Source organism: Betta splendens, chromosome 7 (assembly GCF_900634795.4).
Source record: "Betta splendens chromosome 7, fBetSpl5.4, whole genome shotgun sequence".
NCBI classification, from domain to species: domain Eukaryota; kingdom Metazoa; phylum Chordata; class Actinopteri; order Anabantiformes; family Osphronemidae; genus Betta; species Betta splendens.
The window spans coordinates 14,396,995-14,418,105 of NC_040887.2; the positions used below are offsets into that span (position 1 = coordinate 14,396,995).

The following is a 21,111-nucleotide window of genomic DNA, read 5'->3' on the forward strand; positions in this document are numbered from 1 at the left end:
AATATGTACACACCCACCGCTCTAACATCCGATACAACACATTGACTTCACATAATACCATGATTATGCGTCGCGGTTTATTTAATATAATTTGAATGCGCAAGTAAAGACGTAGAGCGCAGTCCATCTGCGACTACAGCCGCTTATTTAGGTTTTAAACTTCCACAACTTGTTAATGAATGTTTTCCAATAGTCGTAGATTTTACGTAAATAACCGTAATAATCATAGGAATTTGTTTTACAGCTGTTGTCGGTCGTAATTTTGACAGGACGCCAGAAATCAGCAGATCTACAGCGACGCATTACAGCAACATGTTTGTTCCTACGCGTTTACTCTGTGTCTGCAGAACTGCAGTTTGACTTGTTTTGACTGTGCGTGTCATTGTAACTGAGTGGCTGAGAGACTTATTCGACCCGTGTACGTTTCAACATTTTCATTTCCCATCCGTCCATCCAGCCACTTTCACCGGCGTTTTCGTTTCTCTTTCGTTGAGCTGCAAACGGATTTTAATCAAAGCACCGCCTTACAAACCAATAAAACAGGCAAAAATATTTGTTTTTTACAAAAAGACACGGAATTGGAGTTAATATGTTTTATTGTTTAGAGACAAACGGAAAACAAAAAGTCGTTCTGTCGTTACCTCTGCATATAATTTGGTGGAGACATCAATCTCTTACACAAACATGTGACGTGTTTCGGAGTCATGTGTCCAGACAGAGAGTGACCAATACACAAATGTATGGATGTGCAAATGCGGGCTACGAGAGGAACGGGGGAGTGGCGCACTAGATGTAGCGAGAATTTGTTTTGACTGTGCGTGTCCACTGAATGAGTGGCTGATGTGACTTATTCGGCCCGTGTATGTTTCAAAACTTTGATTTCCCATCCGTCTATCTATCCCGAATAAAAGCACCGCATTACAAACCAATAAACCGAACAAAAATATTTTTTAACAAAAACACACAGACTTGAATTTTAAGCAGTTTTTTTCGTTTAGAGAAAAACGAAAAACAAACTGCTAAAACTGCTTTTAATTTTTAATGGAAGCTCATCCGTGGACGGGTCGCGGGGCAGCAGTCGTAGCAGAGAGCTCCAGACTGCCGCTCAAATGAAACACGAGATTGAATGATATGTGATGTGTTTCGTACTCAGATGACTTGGATCTGAGTTCGACCAAGCTTTTGTTTGTCTCATGTTTGCTCACAGTCGCAAAGGAAATCTACACATCCCTCCCCCTCCTTCGTAGAGGCGCATAGACATGCTAATGTGTTGCTACTACTCGATTAGCAGGTGAGAAATACTTCAGCTCCGGGACAAAGCTCCGTGGGAGACTGGGCAGCATCGGGCGGCGTGATCAGCTGCAGGTCTAAGACTCATTAATGCAGCAAGTAGTTTGTTCTACATGTTTACTCTGCAAAAAAAAAACGTATGTATTTATCGTAGCTTTCTGGTCTAAGTTATTTGTAGCACTTCGACATTCGTTTAAAATATGCAGTGCTTTTTAAAATGAAAATACTAATATTATTATTTATTACCTTTATTGTAAACACAGTATTAATTGCACAATTTGGACTGGCGAAGATTTGCGCTTCTTTCATAATAATCATGGATAATCAAGGAAGAAACTGCAGTTCATATTTGTTATTCAGGGACGGTTTAATAAAGATTCAGTGTGGTTTTTAACTGAACTGTCAGCCAAGATACGTGCATTATCAAATGAATGCGCCTGTCAGCGGGGAAGACATCAACTCTATTCAGTCGCTCTTCAGTCGCTGCTGCCGTCTCCTCCCCAGTTCACACACCTTAACACTAGGACTACTGGGTTTTCTAAATATACCAGTTCCTACTACAAGGTGTTCCTACGAAGTTAACCAGCTGTTTATTTCGTTATTACTGCTTTCACCTGTACCACATAAAGTCATTGCAGAGCTACAGCCATGTTCCCACAAAGTTAACCAGCTGTTTATTTCGTTATTCCCTCTTTCATGTCCATCTGTTGAATGGAAGTGCAGGTTTGAACAGGGCAAACATTATTTTTATTTACAAAAAAAAATTAATACGTTTACAGATTGACCGGTGATGCCACACGGGTTGCTCTCAGTTAAAACAGCTGTTTGAAGCAGGGAAAAGCGAGTTAGCTGTTCTTGTCGATGCCTTGACAATGTTTTATCATCGGCTAGATCTCTGAGCCCCGACTTTTATGTCTTCTTTGGATTAAAAAACAAATGTTGAATGTTCTCAAATAATATAATATTGCCGCCCTCCGCGGCTCCCAGTGTTTGTTTTTTTCATTTAAAACGTGGGTGTTACCGGTGGCAGACCTCTGGTCTAGATCATCCTTATTCACTTTTTAAAATTGTAGTAGTGTAACCTTAGTTAGTATTCCTTTTTATTTTTTTTTATTTTATGTTTGGGAAACGTGACATTTCAGCTACTGTGATTTTATTTGTCATCAACATTAGTTCCTACCTGTCCTTGTTGACGGGGGACAGGAAAAAGGTGACGCGCGTTGGATAAGAGCGGCGTAAAGAAAAAAGTGTACATGCGCCGTACTGTCTTGCCGTGTGGTGCATTAAAGAAGCATTCCACGTAAAGAAAATTGCCCGTACCAACAGCAAGAAATCAGGGTTACAGTAGCTTGTCTGCCACAAATCGAACGCTGCACGCGGGAGGGCGCACCGTTCAGCTTCCTATTTTCGGTTTTAAACTGCCATAATTTGCTATAATTTACTTACGTTCATAACTTCATACTATAACGCGACCAGCGGTTCATGGTCTTGGCGATACATGCACTAAGTAATACAACGTTGTCATCTCGTGATCACATGATGATGATGAGACGCTGTTTTTCCAATAATTAAAATAAAAAAAACTGCTTCCACCCAGACTCGAACCCCAGACAAAAAAAAGCGTTGTGGCCATGCACGTTAACCACTAGGCCACCCAATACCTGATCGTTGGTTGTTCTACAAGAGGCTATATGACGTAAGCAACTACGATGTTTTAGGACCAAAAGTGGGAGTCAATCGCCACCTACAGGCCAGAAGGACGTAACACACTCCTCCCGCAGTACAAACCCGGCACTGACGCGGCAAATTTGAAACCCAAACACGGTGGGGGTAGACACTTTTACCGGCTGCCTCTGTACACGAAGCTCTGCAGGAGATGCCCAATAAAAAAGCTCCAGGACCAGATGGATTCCCAACTGAATTTTATAAAGAGTTCTGGTCCATGCTGGCACCCAGCTTTTACAAAATGTTAGCTGAAATTAAACAACAACATTCATTACCCACAAATATGAATTCTGCCTTCATAAGCCTGCTCCAAAAACCAGGAAAAGACCCTACACTCCCATCGAGTTATAGACCAATTTCACTAATAAATGTAGATCTAAAAATAGTGTGTAAAGCACTTGCTAGAAGATTAGAAAAAATCACTCCATATATAATTCAATCTGATCAAACAGGCTTCATTAAAGGTAGACAGTCAACAAACAATATGAACAGACTAATTAATTTAATTGATTATGTCACCATCCATAAACTAGAGTCAGCCATCGTCTCCTTAGAAGCAGAAAAAGCTTTCGATAGAGTAAACTGGAAGTTTCTTTTAGCCACTCTGCACAAATTCGGCATTGGGGAAACATTCATAGACTGGATCCAAATATTATACAACTCAGCAAACGCTGCAGTCAGAACAAACAACCAGATCTCACCAAGGTTTAATCTGCATAGAGGGACAAGGCTGCCCACTGTCCCCATCACTATTTGCAATATTTATTGAACCTCTAGCCGCAGCAATAAGACAGCATGAAGGAATTACTGGAATATCGACCAAATCAGTGAATCATAAAATAAGTTTATATGCTGACGATGTGTTACTGTTTCTCCTGGAGCCACAGACGTCTCTTCCTACAACTATCAGCCTCATAGATGAATTCTCAGGACTTTCAGAGTACTCTATTAACTGGACCAAATCTATAGTGCTACCACTTAACCTTAAGGTGACTAACATCTCCTCTACCACACTCCATTCAGGGAACATTAAATACTTGGGCATTGAATTGTCGTCTAGGCTATCAGAGCTTATTGATCTAAACTACAATCTATTATTAAAACAAATAGAAGCCAACCTCAAAAGATGGCAGTCCCTACCCATTTCACTTATGGGAAGAATTGCCACCATAAAAATGATGATCCTGCCAAAAATTAATTACATATTTTCAATGATTCCAACTCAGCCAGCCCAGGCGTGGTTTAAGACATTAGACTCCTACATCTCACAGTTTTTGTGGAAAACCAAGCCACCACGAATTAGTTTAAAAACTCTTCAAAAATCCAGACGCTGCGGCGGCCTAGAACTACCTAACTTCCACAACTATTTTCTTGCTAATAGACTGAACCATGTCCACAAATGGATAAAACCCATGCCAGCAGACTCCTCCTGGATAGACATTGAACAAACCTTTTGTGGAAATATTAAAGTTGCAGATCTGCCCTTTATCAGCACCAAAATCAAACATCATAGTTGTTACCAGAACATTAGCATAAAAGCATCTCTGCAAGCCTGGTGGGGGTTTCTTAAAATTAATGGGTCTTCGCTTACTCTTTGCCAAAACACACCTCTCTGTGTGGTGGAAATTTTCCATAAAGAAGTAGATGAGAGAGAGTTGTCCTTTTGTGCGATTTATTGAAATAATAAAGAAAATAAAAATAATGGGGAAAGCAAATAAAAAGCATGGATGTTGATCGTGCACATCAACAAACCAAAAACCAGCTGGGGAGATCAGTGCACACACCACGAAGGTGTGATGCAAAGAGCCCCCGATCCTCAAGTTGCTTCTGCCTTTTAGCTTCTCTGTCCGACTAGGGTGGAATGTCTTTCTAACCCAATCAAATTACATGCACCATCTCCTCCCTGTTGCAGTGTGTGTGAAGATATTTACATTCTCACACCTGCATCGCTGACGTCCAACTATCTGTGAGAAAGGAGCACCAAGTCTCAACAGACAGAGACACAACTCGCCGACCTTGGGTTTGGGAGCTAGAGTTGAGAGTCTATCAGGCAGAGACAACCATTGAACAATGTAGGTGAAATGTCAAATGCATACAGTAAGACAAAACATAAGATATTAATTGCAGAACATAAGTCATAAATCATATAATAACTGCATAGTGTTACGAACTCGCCCCGTCGGTTCCGAACCGGCGGGGTTTGACAGGGAACCCACTAACTCCTCCCGTCGGTTCCGAACCGACGGGGCTTTGACGGAACCCTGGGACAGGAGAGGGAATGCGGTGGGGAGAGGCGGGTGACAGCACCCGCTCCAAGCGGGGAGAACTACGGCTCTCACGGAGCCGGGAGGAGAACGCGCTCACACTGAGCGGAGGCTTCAGGCACCACGGCCGACGTGCTTCCAGCACACAGCTCTGTGTAATCCCTCACACAGACACCTGGCCGCAACTGGCAGACCAGGTCGCAGGGAAACTCGAGAGAGGGAAGACCCCAAATGCACGACCCAAACACAGAAGGTACAATTAACATTAACAGTTTATTTAAATACAACAAAAACTCACTGCACAGCAGGACTCAGTTCAACACAAAGGAAGAACTAAAAATCACTGCATTGCAGGAAAACGATAAACAACCTAAACCCACTAAACTAAACGCTCCGTACACTACGGGCAGAAACCTACACATGAACACAAGACATAAACTGAGGACAACTAAGAACTACGTACAGCACTGTCTAACAGGCACAAACAAAACACGCTCCGTAACACGGGCAAAACCTAAACATGAAACATAAGACACTCACAAAACTTACGTGGTGAGACAGGACATAAAAAAAACCAAAACTCCTTTGCATCACAAACTCTCCTCAACGTAACAATGGGGTAGCATCCAGCTACACCGAGGGTACACACCAGCAATGTGTGAAACAAAAGACATCCCTTATATACACAAACCAAACAGGTGGGTCAACTAATTACACAGGAAATTAAATTCAACCATAGACCCACATCAAAACCCCAAGAGCGCCTCTAGCGGCGTGGAGGCTGAATGTCACAGAACCCCCCCCCTCAACGGCTGGCTTCCAGACAGCCGCCAACAAAAAAAAACAAAACACCAGACCCGGGTGGGCGGAGGGGGAAAAACACAGGAGGCGGGCACAACACAACCCCTCCCCAAAAAAACAGGAGCCCATTTCAAAGTCTATCGTAGGGTAACTCCCAGCGGCAGAAAACAGTTCCTCCCCAGCGTCCTGCTGGGGCCAGTCGGCACCTCCGTGCTCTGAAAGTCCTTCAAATGTCTATAACAGTTCACTGCCTTTCAAGGCGGGCGACGAACCTCCTCCAGCCACTGCTGCAGAGGAGTAGGCAGTTTGACTGTCCCCAGACTGACAGTGCGACCTCTGGGCGGCCGCCGACGAAACATGAGCCCTCCAGGGGCTTGACGGGGCCGAAACCGTCTGTCCATCAGACGTTGAGATCCCCGTGGCGGCCGACGGCGCCACCGTAGCAGCTGTCGACGCCGAAGGCGAGGCCACCAGTCCACGAGACAACTACGCAGCTCCAGACCACCGCCAGAGTGCAGGGAAACCAGCGGCTTCCATCTTGGACCACCGCGTTGACGAACAGGGACCAGCGGCGTCCTCCCTGGACCACCGCGACGAGAGACAGGAACCAGCGGCGTCCTCCCTGGACCACCGCGACTAGAGACAGGAACCAGCGGCGTCCTCCCTGGACCACCACGACTAGAGACAGGAACCAGCGGCGTCCTCCCTGGACCACCGCGACTAGAGACAGGAACCAGCGGCGTCCTCCCTGGACCACCGCGACGAGAGACAGGAACCAGCGGCGTCCTCCCTGGACCACCACGACGAGAGACAGGAACCAGCGGCGTCCTCCTTGGACCACCGCGACGAGAGACAGGAACCAGCGGCGTCCTCCCTGGACCACCGCGACGAAAGACAGGAACCAGCGGCGTCCTCCCTGGACCACCGCGACTAGAAACAGGAACCAGCGGCGTCCTCCCTGGACCACCGCTACTAGAGACAGGAACCAGCGGCGTCCTCCTTGGACCACCGCGACGAGAGACAGGAACCAGCGGCGTCCTCCCTGGACCACCGCGACTAGAGACAGGAACCAGCGGCGTCCTCCCTGGACCACCGCGACTAGAGACAGGAACCAGCGGCGTCCTCCCTGGACCACCGCGACTAGAGACAGGAACCAGCGGCGTCCTCCCTGGACCACCGCGACGCAACGTTCCACCAGGAACGGACGTGGCCTCCTCCGGACCACCATCGGGAACAGACGTGGCCGACACCGGACCACCAGGAACGGCCGTGGACTCCTCCGGACCACCAGGAACGGCCGTGGCCTCCTCCGGACCACCAGGAACGGACGTGGTCTCCACCGGACCACCAGGAACGGACGTGGTCTCCACCGGACCACCAGGAACGGACGTGGTCTCCACCAGACCACCAGGAACGGACAAGGTCGAACATGGCTTGGCGACAGGAACATGACGCGGTGATGCCATTGGAACCCCACGAAGCAAACCCACCCTCACTCTACCCTTGTAGGCCAGACGAGGTGCTGGGACAGGTGAGCCGACTCGTGATGCAGCAGGCCAACAGGAAGTTGCTGCAAAGTTCTCTGTCCTGTCAGCAGCCACAACAAAATCCACCTCCGATGAGATACGTTCCTTAGTCCGTTTAAAATCCACCGTTCCACACTGTCCCTTCAGCTCCCTCCATATACTCCGAGCCTCGGAGGGAGAGAGACAAACAGCTCCGGGCACGGTCTCCATTTGAGTGACGGGAGCCGTGGGCGGAGCTACGGCAGAAACCGCTGCCGGCTGAGAGTCTGTTGGCGCCCCTAAATTAAAATAGTCCACCGCTGTTCTGGCCGCTGCCAAAAATCCAGACCGCAGTTCAGGATCCCGCTGTGATGGCGAGCGTCCGGCCAGCTGGGCAGCCAACTCCTCCTGTAGCGCGGGGAACCACGTGACCAATTCCGGAACTCCCAGAATTGCGTGGAACTGCGGCACGACACCAATTAGATCGTCCAATCGGTTAACACCGTACAGCCGGTCCCATGGAGCCGGCGAGGTGCACGCAGCCCCGATATGATCAAAAAACAGCCCCCAGAAGCGAGGGCTGATCTGCTCTGAAGCAGCCGGAGCCATAGGGACACTCCGGTGCAAAACAAAACAAAACAGAGCAGGAAACAAAAGCACGCACACAAAACACAGACAAGCTAACACAGACTAAACACTTAGCTGGCTAGCTAACCTAAAACAAACACGAACTAAACAAGCTATGGGTCGGCTGGGATCTGGTTTGGCTGGTGTGTTCTGTTACGAACTCGCCCCGTCGGTTCCGAACCGGCGGGGTTTGACAGGGAACCCACTAACTCCTCCCGTCGGTTCCGAACCGACGGGGCTTTGACGGAACCCTGGGACAGGAGAGGGAATGCGGTGGGGAGAGGCGGTGACAGCACCCGCTCCAAGCGGGGAGAACTACGGCTCTCACGGAGCCGGGAGGAGATCACGCTCACACTGAGCAGAGGCTTCAGGCACCACGGCCGATGTGCTTCCAGCACACAGCTCTCTGTGTAATCCCTCACACAGACACCTGGCCGCAACTGGCAGACCAGGTCGCAGGGAAACTCGAGAGAGGGAAGACCCCAAATGCACGACCCAAACACAGAAGGTACAATTAACATTAACAGTTTATTTAAATACAACAAAAACTCACTGCACAGCAGGACTCAGTTCAACACAAAGGAAGAACTAAAAATCACTGCATTGCAGGAAAACGATAAACAACCTAAACCCACTAAACTAAACGCTCCGTACACTACGGGCAGAAACCTACACATGAACACAAGACATAAACTGAGGACAACTAAGAACTACGTACAGCACTGTCTAACAGGCACAAACAAAACACGCTCCGTAACACGGGCAAAACCTAAACATGAAACATAAGACACTCACAAAACTTACGTGGTGAGACAGGACATAAACAAAACCAAAACTCCTTTGCATCACAAACTCTCCTCAACGTAACAATGGGGTAGCATCCAGCTACACCGAGGGTACACACCAGCAATGTGTGAAACAAAAGACATCCCTTATATACACAAACCAAACAGGTGGGTCAACTAATTACACAGGAAATTAAATTCAACCATAGACCCACATCAAAACCCCAAGAGCGCCTCTAGCGGCGTGGAGGCTGAATGTCACACATAGAGGTAAGGAAGAGACATAGAAATAAGGAAGAGACAATTTTTCCCATAACACTCCCCCCTTTTGATTACACATTAATCAACCACTAAAAGAATAAAAATTGTCAACATCACATTCTGTAATAATAAAAGATCCATGCAAATGAAACAATAAGGGTATTAACTCATCAAGATTCAAAATACACCTCCATATAAAATGCAAGTAACTTAGGGACAAAAGGTTGGGAGCTGATTTTGTGGGTAGTTATACAAGAATAACCTCTCTATCGGCATGTGAAGAAATTGAGCCCATACCATCGTCAAAGTCATTAAGTGAGTTAGAGTTGGGGTTTTTGAACATAGTGCATTGTGTCATTTGATACGAGAGTGTTGCTGGGGTCGCACGCATGATGAGACCTCTAACCAGTGGGATAACGCAAAAACCAAACAAGAGAATCACAGCCATCTCAATGATAAAGGAAACAGCTGCGGACATGAGAACAGATTTCCATTTTCCAGACATTTCGTCTAGCCAATTCCAAGAGGAAGAATCTATACCAGAGTTAGCTGAGATTCTGAAGGCCGTGGAGCGCCTTCGCCACAATACCATTAGAATCAGTGTTATTCAGGATGTAAGTACAACATGCGTTTCCAAACATAACACAAACGTCTCTTTTCTCTGCTAACAACGTGTCTATGGCCATTCAATTGTAATGTAATAAATACAATTAATGTATGATAGCCATAGGTTTCCGGTGGGGTTCTGTATCATATAATCTTAAGATAGATTTCATACTTTCGGATCTTTAATTGTACATTTGCGTCTAGAGCGAAAAGGAGATTCAGGGATTTAACCAGAATGATGATGCGTTTTGTCTCATAACCTCTGTCATCTGTAGATGAAGGATAAAAACTCTTGTGAATAAAGTGATTGTGAGCAAATTAAACACCAAATCAACTTTAGGATATTTAAACTCAGTGTTGTGAATTATGTGAAATGTTCTCATTCAAAAATAGTGTGTAAAGTTACAAGGAAACATCATATGATAAAGGCAATAATCAGAGTAACATAAAATGTCTAACACAACAAGGTCACAATTGATGTCTCGTAACAATCTGCTTCGTCCTGTTGAACAGTAGCGTTAGATTGTTTCCAACCTGTGTGTTGATGTATTGCCAGTTCGTTGGAGTTCTTCAGGTTGTGATCAGCTGATCACAGAGACACTTGGGATTTGTTATCACCGCCAGGTTTCCTCCCAATGTCGTCTGAGTCACTGTCACTCCCGTGATGTGAAGAGTCTACACGTCGTCCAGCGTCGGCAACTCAAGGCTGCTCGTGTGTGTGTTTTCTCAGGAGCGTGTGTGTAGATGTATGGTCTGATAGTGTGATTCATCGGCGCAGCTTCAGGCGGCGCTTGGCTCACACCTTTAGCTGAACGGTCAACGCAGCCTCGCCTCAGTGCGTGTGTGAGCACAGCGAGGGTCGTCCTTCTCAATTCTTTATGTCAGTGGTGGTTTTCTCCGTGGGATGTAGATGGAAGGTCGTCTGTTGGATCCGGGACCTTCCTGGATGGAGTGGATCCAAATCGCTCTCTCTGCGATCTTTACAGCCGTGTTGGTCGTCAGAAGGACCTGGAAGGGGCCTCGCTACCGTTTGGAGTCCCAGTGCTTCCTCCTGAACTCCTTAACGATCACCAGTCCCCTGGTTGGATGGTGTAATGGTCCTGTCGCCTGTTTTCAACTGTTGGGAAATCTGAATTGTGGGGAAAAAAAGTGTTTGGGCGGCACAGCTTGTCATCAGGCCCAAACCAGACTCCATGGCTACAGGTGAAACCATTCGTCAGCCAGAGTCTGCGTTCCTGTGAGGTACAAAATGTTTAAAGCACAGGGAGATGAGGAAGGAAAGGATAGAGAGAGTTGGAGAGAGGGAACAAGGATCAGGAGAGGAAACGAGGATCAGGAGAGGGAGGGGTTGTTGGGCAGCAACCTTCGCAGCAGCGTCTGCAGCTGCATGTCGGCAGAAACAAAGTTGTCACTGATGATGTAAGTCGGACAGTTACAAACAGCATTAGCTGTAGGCAGCAGGACAGCGTCCAGCAAAGCAGAACCTAATCATGATGTGAGATAGGGTTGCAATCAGACTTCAAAAGCTTCCTATGCTTCCACAGAGGAAGCATGTGGAGTCTGTAGATAGTAACAGACTCTCCTTCTGCTAGTTTACTAGCTTCAGTCAATACGATCAACTCTGCAGCCTGAGCAGAGTAGTGTCTTAGCAAAGCACCAGACTTCAAGACGTCCTCTTGATAGTAATGTTCAGCATGTTGAGCAAGGTGGTGTTGCATCTAAGCCGTCAGGCTGTAGAACGATGTGATCTATTCCAAAGGAATCAAAGACAATATGAGGACAAAAGAACAGAAGTCGTACAACCTGATTTCTCATCCGCTGTTTGAGTGAAAGGTCGCGTAGGGTCAGATCAGGAAGACCCAAAGTAGGAGCCGACTGAAGAGCAAGCATGAGGTCAGTGAACGTTGTTCAGCCTCAGACGTCCACGTGAGACAAGAAGTGGACGATGAAGATGTCTGCATCAGAACCCTGAGTGGGGCCTCAAAGACAGTAAAGTTAGGACTGAAGGTCCTACAATAAGAACAAAGACCTAGAAAAGACATCAGCTGTTTATACGTGCACGGTTTAGGCAGGTTTAAAAATGCTTCAACTCTGTTGGGTGAGATGGATTTGCCATCAGCTGTAATTACAATGACCCAGAAAATAACCTTTGTCTGAACTAACTGTAATTTAGACAGGCTCTCTTTGTGGCCTGTAGCATCTAATGTTTCAGTAGCTTAGTGGTGTCTGCAGTAACGCCATCTATGCCTCCTTTAAGAGGGTGTTGTTGTTTACATGGTCTGTGGTCAGATTTAGGTGTGATGACCACTGGTTCACATCCTCTGATCAAACCTACATCATGTCTGTGTGTGAGCCACAGGGAAGCAGGGCTTCCTGTAAGGCTGAGTGTTGGGTCAGAGCGTCCTCTGAAAAATGAAAATAAAAACATGTAGTGTGTCATTAGAATGTGGAGGTACCCAGTTCACTGTTTGCTGCACATAACAGGCAGAATAAAAAAAAAGTTTTCTAAAAGTATGCAAAGTAGGTAAATACGTCACATGGGGTCGGAAGTCGTTCACCAGTCTCCACCCCGTTGACATCTGTTCACGAAAGGACCCACGTCCTGCGTCTGTCTCCATCATGTTTTCACAGAGGGACGTGTGGAACTGTAGAATAAACATCAAAAATCTTTTTTGTTCGTTAGTAAAAGAAATCGCAAGCGCAGACCTGTGTTCATCCCAAAAGAGGGAAGTTGAGGTCAGTTTGTTTGTGTGTGTGTATGAAATCATAAACAAGCTGTGATGCAGCCTGTGTGAGGGCCTCAGTTACAGCCCCCCCTCAGCAGCTAATGATAACAGCACAGCTGAGCTGAAGTTAACACCAACAAAAGAGGGATTATTTAGAATGTCTGTAGATGTAACCTGCACTCCGTCTGGAGTGGAAATCAATTAAATACCTAAACTACACATGAGATCTCTTCCTAAAAATTTAACTGGGCATAAGTTTGAAAGCAAAAATGAATGTTAAGGTGTCTTGCTGTCAGATGTTGCACATGACAGTGAAAGAATAAGTTTTTCTTTAATAGTCTGGTACGTACAGTAATTATTATTACTTCTCTCTAATAGTCGTTTTCCCTTTAATAGTCATTGATAGTCTGTTTCAGTCAGTTTGAGTCTTCCTATGGTCTGGTTTTGTTTTTGTTTTGTTTTCCTATAGTCTGTTTTTTTGTTTTTTTCTACAGTCTGTTTTTGTTTTTCTATACTCTGGCCAGACAAACCTATTTTGTGCACAAATCTTTTTAGAAACATGGAGGATTTTATTACTGAATTTGTTGCAAGTTAAAATTGTTTAAACCCATCAGACTGTAAAGTCATGCAGCAGTTGTCATTTAGCTGTTTGTCATCATTTTCAAATCACTCTGTGAGATTTTTTGAGCAAAAAGCGATTCTTCATTGCGAGCAGATAAGCATGAACATGAATTTGAGCGTGTATCAGCTGTAAGCGTGTTTCTTCATTGCGTGTATGAATGTGTGTGTATGTTTGCGGTACCGTCTTCTACGTCACGTGAAAAGGAACCGTCACCTTCCTCCTTCCCCAACCATCAGTCTGATGTGAGCGCCAGTGGGTGAAGCCTTTCGATGGGACAGTTGTTCCTCGATGACAGACCTTTCCTGGATCCTCGGATGCAGCTCTTTTGGGCCGATCACGTCTGAAGCCTCTCCTGTTCTTTCAACCAGTGTCTGTGTCAGAGCACGTCTTCTCACTTTGCTGTTGCTCTGTCCTTGTTTTCCTTTGCTGATTGTCATAAGCAGGTGTCTGTGTCAGACACACACGCTTGTAGTAGCTGGTTCATCTGATGAGCCCAGAACGTGATGGCTGCAGACGTTGTGGGAGTCTGTCAGGCGTCCATGCTGTGGTCTGTGTCCTCCAGCTGCTGTGGTGTCAGAGCTTCCACCCTGTTCTGGTTGTTGGTCAGGCGCTTCTTCTCCTTCGGTTCTTCTGCTGATGGTGGGAAAGGAGTCCAGATCCGGATTTACCCTCATTGCGCTCAGTTCTGCATTAGGACAAAGAGCAGAAACAATGGGAGCATTTGCTCTTGGCATGATATGTGTGTGTGGTATGTGTGTGTGTGTGGCAGAGTGCAAACAGTTCTTCCCCAGAGTTGTTATCTCATTTTTTTCTCTGTTACTCTCATCTCTCTTTTGTTTCTTTTAGGGCTTTCGTTTTGATAGTTTTGCTTTTTCAGATCGTTTCTTTTGTATCTAACTTTTCTTTTAAGATGCATATGTCTTTTACACTAAGCGATTCTCCTTTTGAACCCATAACCAGTTTCCCACTCATGGAAACATGAAATGCACTAATAACCATATTTACTTTTACTTTTAATTACTTTTACTTTTGTAATGCTGCTGTCTGGTGGTGAGGACTCAAATTGCCCCGAACCCATCTTTCAGAGTCCCGGCGGTTTCCTGCCTTAGATTTTTTGTGTGTTCCGGCCGGAACCTTCCCAAAATGCCTTTTTATCGGACGTCTCCGTAAAAAGGGAACCAACCTGATCTGGCGACAGAGCCTTTCACGAAGTATTTCCTCAACGTTAGGCCCCTCTAGGCCCGGGTCCCTCGTATCTTGAAAATACTTCACTCTGCAAACGCGCTCCATCTTTCAGAAGCCGTCTTTTATACTCAGTCCCCCACGTGTGGACCACGCACAGATCAAAAAACATGTCTGTATCCTCAGTACAGACGGAAGCTCGGTTCCACGAGCCAACCCTTAGCAACCGACGTCTCACCACCCAGAGCAGACTTTCACCTAATTAAGAACATGTAATATTGGGATTTTTTTTCTGGATCTAATTAATTTTCCCTTTTTCAAATTTAGTGTTTCAACCAAATAGAAGATTTCTTTTCTTTTTCTTTTTTTTTTCAACCAATTGAAATGTTTCAGATAAATAAAAAATAAAAGTTCCAATCTTTTTGTTTTTTCCCGAATCAAAAGGAATCTCTCTCACCGAGCCGAGCCAAATTAGGATTTGAGTTTGAATCTGAGTTCGTGGATCTCGTCAGAGGCGATCCAGACAGGTGAGCAGTCCTCCCAGCTCTGAATTTCTGTAGAGGTTTGGAGGCTGAGCGACCCTAGTCCTCAGGACTATCGTCCCTGGTCACACCGTCCAGACGACCTGCCGCGGGATCCTGCCGACAACGCCAATTTCTGTGGTGGAAATTTTCCATAAAGAAGTAGATGAGAGAGAGTTGTCCTTTTGTGCGATTTATTGAAATAATAAAGAAAATAAAAATAATGGGGAAAGCAAATAAAAAGCATGGATGTTGATCGTGCACATCAACAAACCAAAAACCAGCTGGGGAGATCAGTGCACACACCACGAAGGTGTGATGCAAAGAGCCCCCGATCCTCAAGTTGCTTCTGCCTTTTAGCTTCTCTGTCCGACTAGGGTGGAATGTCTTTCTAACCCAATCAAATTACATGCACCATCTCCTCCCTGTTGCAGTGTGTGTGAAGATATTTACATTCTCACACCTGCATCGCTGACGTCCAACTATCTGTGAGAAAGGAGCACCAAGTCTCAACAGACAGAGACACAACTCGCCGACCTTGGGTTTGGGAGCTAGAGTTGAGTCTATCAGGCAGAGACAACCATTGAACAATGTAGGTGAAATGTCAAATGCATACAGTAAGACAAAACATAAGATATTAATTGCAGAACATAAGTCATAAATCATATAATAACTGCATAGAGGTAAGGAAGAGACATAGAAATAAGGAAGAGACAATTTTTCCCATAACACTCTGGAACAATACAGACATCATACAAAACAAAAAGGCAATACACTTTCCAACTTGGCATATCAGAGGGATAACACATCTGAAACATGTTTTCACAAGAGACAAGTTTACCTCTTTTGAAGAACTAGTGTCTCACTATGAACTCACTAGTGCCAATTTCTTAGAATACCAACAACTAAAGTCAATACTTAATGCAAAAAGTAAGAATACTGCCATCCACATGCAACCACCACCAGTAATAGAGCGATTTATTGATATATCAGGGAAAAGGACAGTATCCAAAATCTATATCTTAATTTCCAATGTAGACCAGACAGTGAGCCTTCCGATCTCTAAATGGGAAGCGGATCTCAATTTCACCACTAATTACACGTTCTGGAATAACATATGTTCTAATTTATTCAGAATGACAAAAAATACAAATTTACAACTAATACAATACAAAATTCTTCATAGAACTCACTATACAGGACAAAGGATGTTCCAAATGGGTCTCACAAACTCAAATTGCCCTCACTGTACAGATAACACAGCAGATAGATTCCTACATGCATTCTGGTCATGTTCACCTGTGCAGCAATTTTGGCAAAGTGTATGTGAACACCTGTCAACCCAGTTAAGCTGTCCAATCCCAGCAGCCCCTACACTTTGTCTTCTAGGAGATCTAAGTGGGCTTGATCTAGAGACAAACTCATCACACACACTTCTTTCTGCCCTCTGTGTCGCAAAGAAAATCATCCTCATGAACTGGAAAACTAAAAAAAAAATAAGCATTACTCAATACCTGAACAGCTTGTTAGATTATACCACCTTAGACACATTGTCTGCTTCATCAAATCAATGACCAAAAACTATACTCTGATTGATTCCATTTCCAGGTAAGGATGCGTGGGGCTCGGGTTCTGCGTCATGTCTGGCACAGTGGTGGAGGGGTGACTGGTGGTTGGGGGTGCCTGCCTACCTAAGGGACCGGGACAACGGGACTGGTGGACTCTGGGCTGGCCGCATGGGTCCCCTGCGGCGGGGGTGTGGTGGCTGCTGAGACCGGCGGCCCTGTGCCGGGGTGGGACCATTTTGAGGGTTGGCGTGTGCCTGTCTCCGGGGAGCCGGAGGCGGGCCTCCCTGCCGGTGTGCGGGGGCGGACCTGGGGGTGGAGACCTGGGTGACCTGCGTCCGGGGGACTCCCTCTGCGGGTGCCTGCCTGTGCCCGGAGGGGTGTCTCTCCCCTGGGGCGCTGCCCCTGCTCGGGTGGGGCGCTGCCTGCCCTAGCGGTCCGACGCCCTCTGGTAACTGCTCGGGCCTGTTGCAGGGGGGGTTGGCGGACTACTCAGGCTAGAACCTTCATTGGGCCCTGGGCGGAGGCTGGCCCTCAATGCACAACCGCAGAGTATGTGTGTGGGTTTGAGTGTCACACTACAAGGGGCGAGCATGGGCATACTTGAGCGAGAGAACGGGTAAGTGTGAAAGAAGGGTGAGGATGGCTCTGGCTGTGCTGCGTGTGGCGCCTGGGCAGTAGTACTGCGGTCCCTGGGTCTCGGCTGTCCCTTCCTGGCTGGGGGTTGTGGGGGGTGGTGGGATAGGTAGCAGAGCTAGTCGGGAACCTGGCTCTGCGGACCCTGGCGCTCTGCTTCCCAACTACATTTCTCCGCATTCATCCACTTAGGTCTGCAAGGGGCGTCCTGCTGATGGAGGGACCGGGGCTACTGGGAAGTGGTTCCGTCCCTTCCAAGTGGGATGCTCTGCAGTTTTAATTGCATTAGTCATACACACTTGTCCAGGAATCTGGGGGCTCCTTCCGGGGGGGCCAGTAGACGGAGCCTTCCTATTGATGGCTCTGTCTGCTGGACCCCCCGGAGAATTGGGTAATTGGGTATCTCCCAAAGTTCGTCATACTTAGCTACATACACATACATTTAGGCCCGGGGGTGGGCTCTTTCACTGGGGCCTGGGGCTGAGGCCAGTTGTGGCCTCGGCCACTGGCCCTGATGGAGAGATCACCACCCAGTTTTAACTGCAAAAAGACATTTAGGGCGAGGGGGGGCACTGTCCGGGGGACACACCGTCAGCCAGCGGTTGTGCTCCTGGAGGTGTCACCCACCTTCAGTGCACTTTAGTTCCACACACTCACGTCCAAGCTGGGTTGCAGGGTTCTGGGGGACCTTTTTCTGCTGCCCTCTGCCTCCCCCGGGTTGGGGGGGTTGGTCGGGGCTTGGGAGGAGCTGCGGTCCCTGCCTGGGGCCACATGGACGGCAGGCCGGAGACCTACCCTCCCCACGAATGCGATCAAGCGAATGGTGTGGGTGCGAGAATGTATCTGAGAGCGCATTGGTTCACGTATGATTGACTAGTTTGTTGTGAGAGAGTCTTTGGTGTGTGTGTGTGTTGATGTGATGATGTGTGTTGCACATGTGGGTGGGTGTATGCGTCTGTGTTTGTGTGAGTTGGTATGCGTGTGGTGCGGTTGAAGTGTGGGGGGTCCGGTTTTTCGCCCGGGGTACGATGATCGTCTGCCTGGGTGGTCTCTTTTCTGCTGACCCCACCAATTGCTGGCCTTGTGCTGCAGGCCGCTGTAGCGCCAGGGGATGAGGTCGGGCCGATGAGGTAGGCCCCGCTCCGCCCATGTGGGGGTGGTGGGCTGGGGGCGGGCCCCACTCTGGGTGCAGGGGCATCTTCTGGCGGGCTCCCTACGGACCGTGGGTCCTCGGGCTCTACTCTTTCAGGCCGACCCTCCCGCCGGGGGGAGTGTTTGCCTCTGGTTCTCATGGGGCGGACAGCGTTGACCCCCGGTGGCCCACTCTGGCCTCGGGTGCTGTCTCTGTGGCTGCTGCAGCTCTACCTGGGGGGCTCTGTGTGGGCGGCTTGGGTTGCAACACCTGCCCTCCTGGAACTGAAGGTGTGTGGGCTCCCTGGCTGCTGGGATTCCTTCCTCTGCTTGCTGGATGGGCGTAGTGGCGGAGCCCCTCACATCACCCTGGCTTCCACAAGTGACATTGTTCATGCACCAACGTCTGCCTCACCCTTTGGGTGAATAATGTTAAGCTACAGCCTTACTAACCTTGTAGTGGGACACTTTCCAAATCCAACTGTAAGTATTATTGATACTTATCACTACCAATATGAATAATGTGTGAATATGGAATTTGTGGTGTTGTATGTCATGACTTTTATTAAGTAGTATGGGATATTTATAATAATGCACATATGTATGTATATTGTATGTATATGTTTGAATTAGTATGTGCACATACCTTAGCACTATTATTGGTATTAGTATTAATCTCCAAGGTAAACCACAGTACAAAAATTGTTTAGTTATGAATGTGTTAGCCTAAGGTACATCCCTGCCTTTTATTTATTTATTTTTATTTATTTATTTATTTTTTTGCTCCGATTGTTTACTTAACAGATTTGCTTGGTTTCAGCAGCTGGTTGCACCCCTTCCAAGGGGGTGCAACCAGCCAAGGCCATTGGGTTTGGGAGTTGTATCTCTCTGTTTGTTGAGACCTGGCACTCCTTCCTCATTGATAATCAGACGCCAGTGATGCTGGTGTGCGAATGTAAACATCTCCACACACACGGCAACAGGGATCGGATGATGTATTCAATTTGATTGGGCTAAACAGACATTCCACCGTAGTCAGAGGGGTTAAAAGACAGAAGCAACTTGAGGATTGTGGGCTCCTTGCATCACACCTTCGTGGTGTGTGCGCTGATCTCCCCAGCTGGTTTTTGGTTTGTTGATGTGCACGATCAACATACATGTTTTTGATTTGCTTTCCCCAATATTTTTATTTTCGTGTATTTTTATAATAAATCACACAAAAGACAACTCTCTCATCTGCCTCTTTATAGGAAATTTTCACCACATTTTTTGACGTCATGGAACAGGATTTGCTGCAGGTCGTCTGGATGGTGTGACCAGGGACGATAGTTCTGAGGACTAGGGTCGCTCACCTGCCAAACGTCTACAGACATTCAGAGCTGGGAGGACTGCTCACCTGTCTGGATAGAAAAATTGATTAGATTAAAATAAAAATCACTATTACATTTTCTCAATTACTGTAGCTCAAAGTCTGCTCTGGTGGTTTCTAAGGGTTGGTTCGTGGAACCGAGTTTTCGTCCGTACAGACAAGGTCTTTGATCTACCCGTGGTCCACACCGCAAGTGGAGCACGTTTCCAGAGTGAAGTTTTTCAAGAGACGAGGGATCCGGGTCTTAGTGGGGCCTGACAGTGAGGGAATACTTTAGGGAAGACATGGTTGTTGCCAGATCTGTTTTTTTTGTGAAAGTTCCAGCCGGAGCAGAAAAAAAACGTCAGGAAACCACTGAACTCTGAAAGAGGCAATCTGACTCTTCACCACCGGACAGCAACCTTATTGTTTCTGCTCTCTATCCTAATGCAGAACTGAGCGCAATGAGGGTAAATCCAGATCTGGACTCCTTTCCCACCATCAGCAGAAGAACCGAAGAAGAAGTGCCTGAACAACAACCAGAAGCCGGGGTGGAAGCTCTGATACCACAGCAGCTGGAGGACACAGACCACAGCATGGATGCCTCACCGATTCCCACAACGTCTGCAGCCATCACGTTCTGGGCAGATTCACCAGCTACTACAAGGTTGTTTATTGTAAGACTCTATTTACTTGGATCGTGTACAGAGGACAAGGCATTAACAAAACATTGACACTGCCTCCACTACAAACAGCTCCCGTAACTAAGAGCAACCGGGGCGGCATTTGGAAGTCGGTCGCTAGTTAACGTGGACGCGACATGATACAAAACACCGGTTCCTCACGGGCAGCCTCGTCCTCCTCCATACGAAGTAACTCGCTTAACTCTGGCCCATACAACTAACCATGAATATCAGACTGTGCGTGCTGAAGTGCTTGCTGTCTGAACCAGCAGGACCTCCAGCAATTGAATATTAGTGCCCTAAGCGTATGCGAGGAAAAACAATAGTGGACAGAGCAGCATTGGTCCAGCAGGCTGGCTCCGCCCCCTCTAAGGCGGACCAATGCTGGGGCAGGTACAGAGGAAACCAGGAAGCACCAGTTGTAGTCTGTGAGCTCAAGGCAAAAAGTCTTGAGCTGTATCAGAAGACTTTTGCAGTGGAATAACTGATAATTTCTCTGCATAAATAATATGGAGGAATCTGAATGTCCCTTCATTTTTACATACTACCCGAGATCGTTTTGGGCAGCCCCCATTCAAAATCTGTGTTTTCCTTTAAACATTGATTGAAAGGTGAAATGTTTGAAAGAATAAAGAATAATAATAAGAAAGACAAGACAGAGTAGTGTCACTGCATGTCAATAATAATATTTTAAGACCTTGCATCAGACAAAACTTTTACACTAAAGTGAAGCAAAGGTGTGGCATCATGTGCGGGTGTCTAGGAGACAACGGGTGAGGGAGGAGGGAGCAGAGGCACATAAATGAACAGTATGACAGAAAGCTGCTAGTGTT

The 21,111-nt window shown here is 46.8% G+C and overlaps 1 protein-coding gene across 6 annotated transcripts in view; it reads right to left on the minus strand.

Moving 5' to 3' along the window:
* Positions 1 to 4,670: 4,670 nt before the first annotated feature.
* The window catches only part of LOC129604312 (uncharacterized), a 52,745-nt gene continuing 36,304 nt past the window's right edge, over positions 4,671 to 21,111 (minus strand). For 3 of the 6 annotated variants that reach the window (XM_055510145.1, XM_055510146.1, XM_055510144.1), the window contains one exon: positions 4,671 to 13,897. In XM_055510145.1, coding sequence (XP_055366120.1) covers positions 6,335 to 8,194 — 1,860 coding nt within the window. In that variant the 5' untranslated portion in view covers positions 8,195 to 13,897 and the 3' untranslated portion in view covers positions 4,671 to 6,334. The remainder of the gene's footprint in view (positions 13,898 to 21,111) is intronic. The other 3 variants (XM_055510148.1, XM_055510147.1, XM_055510149.1) reach the window with 3 other exon arrangements.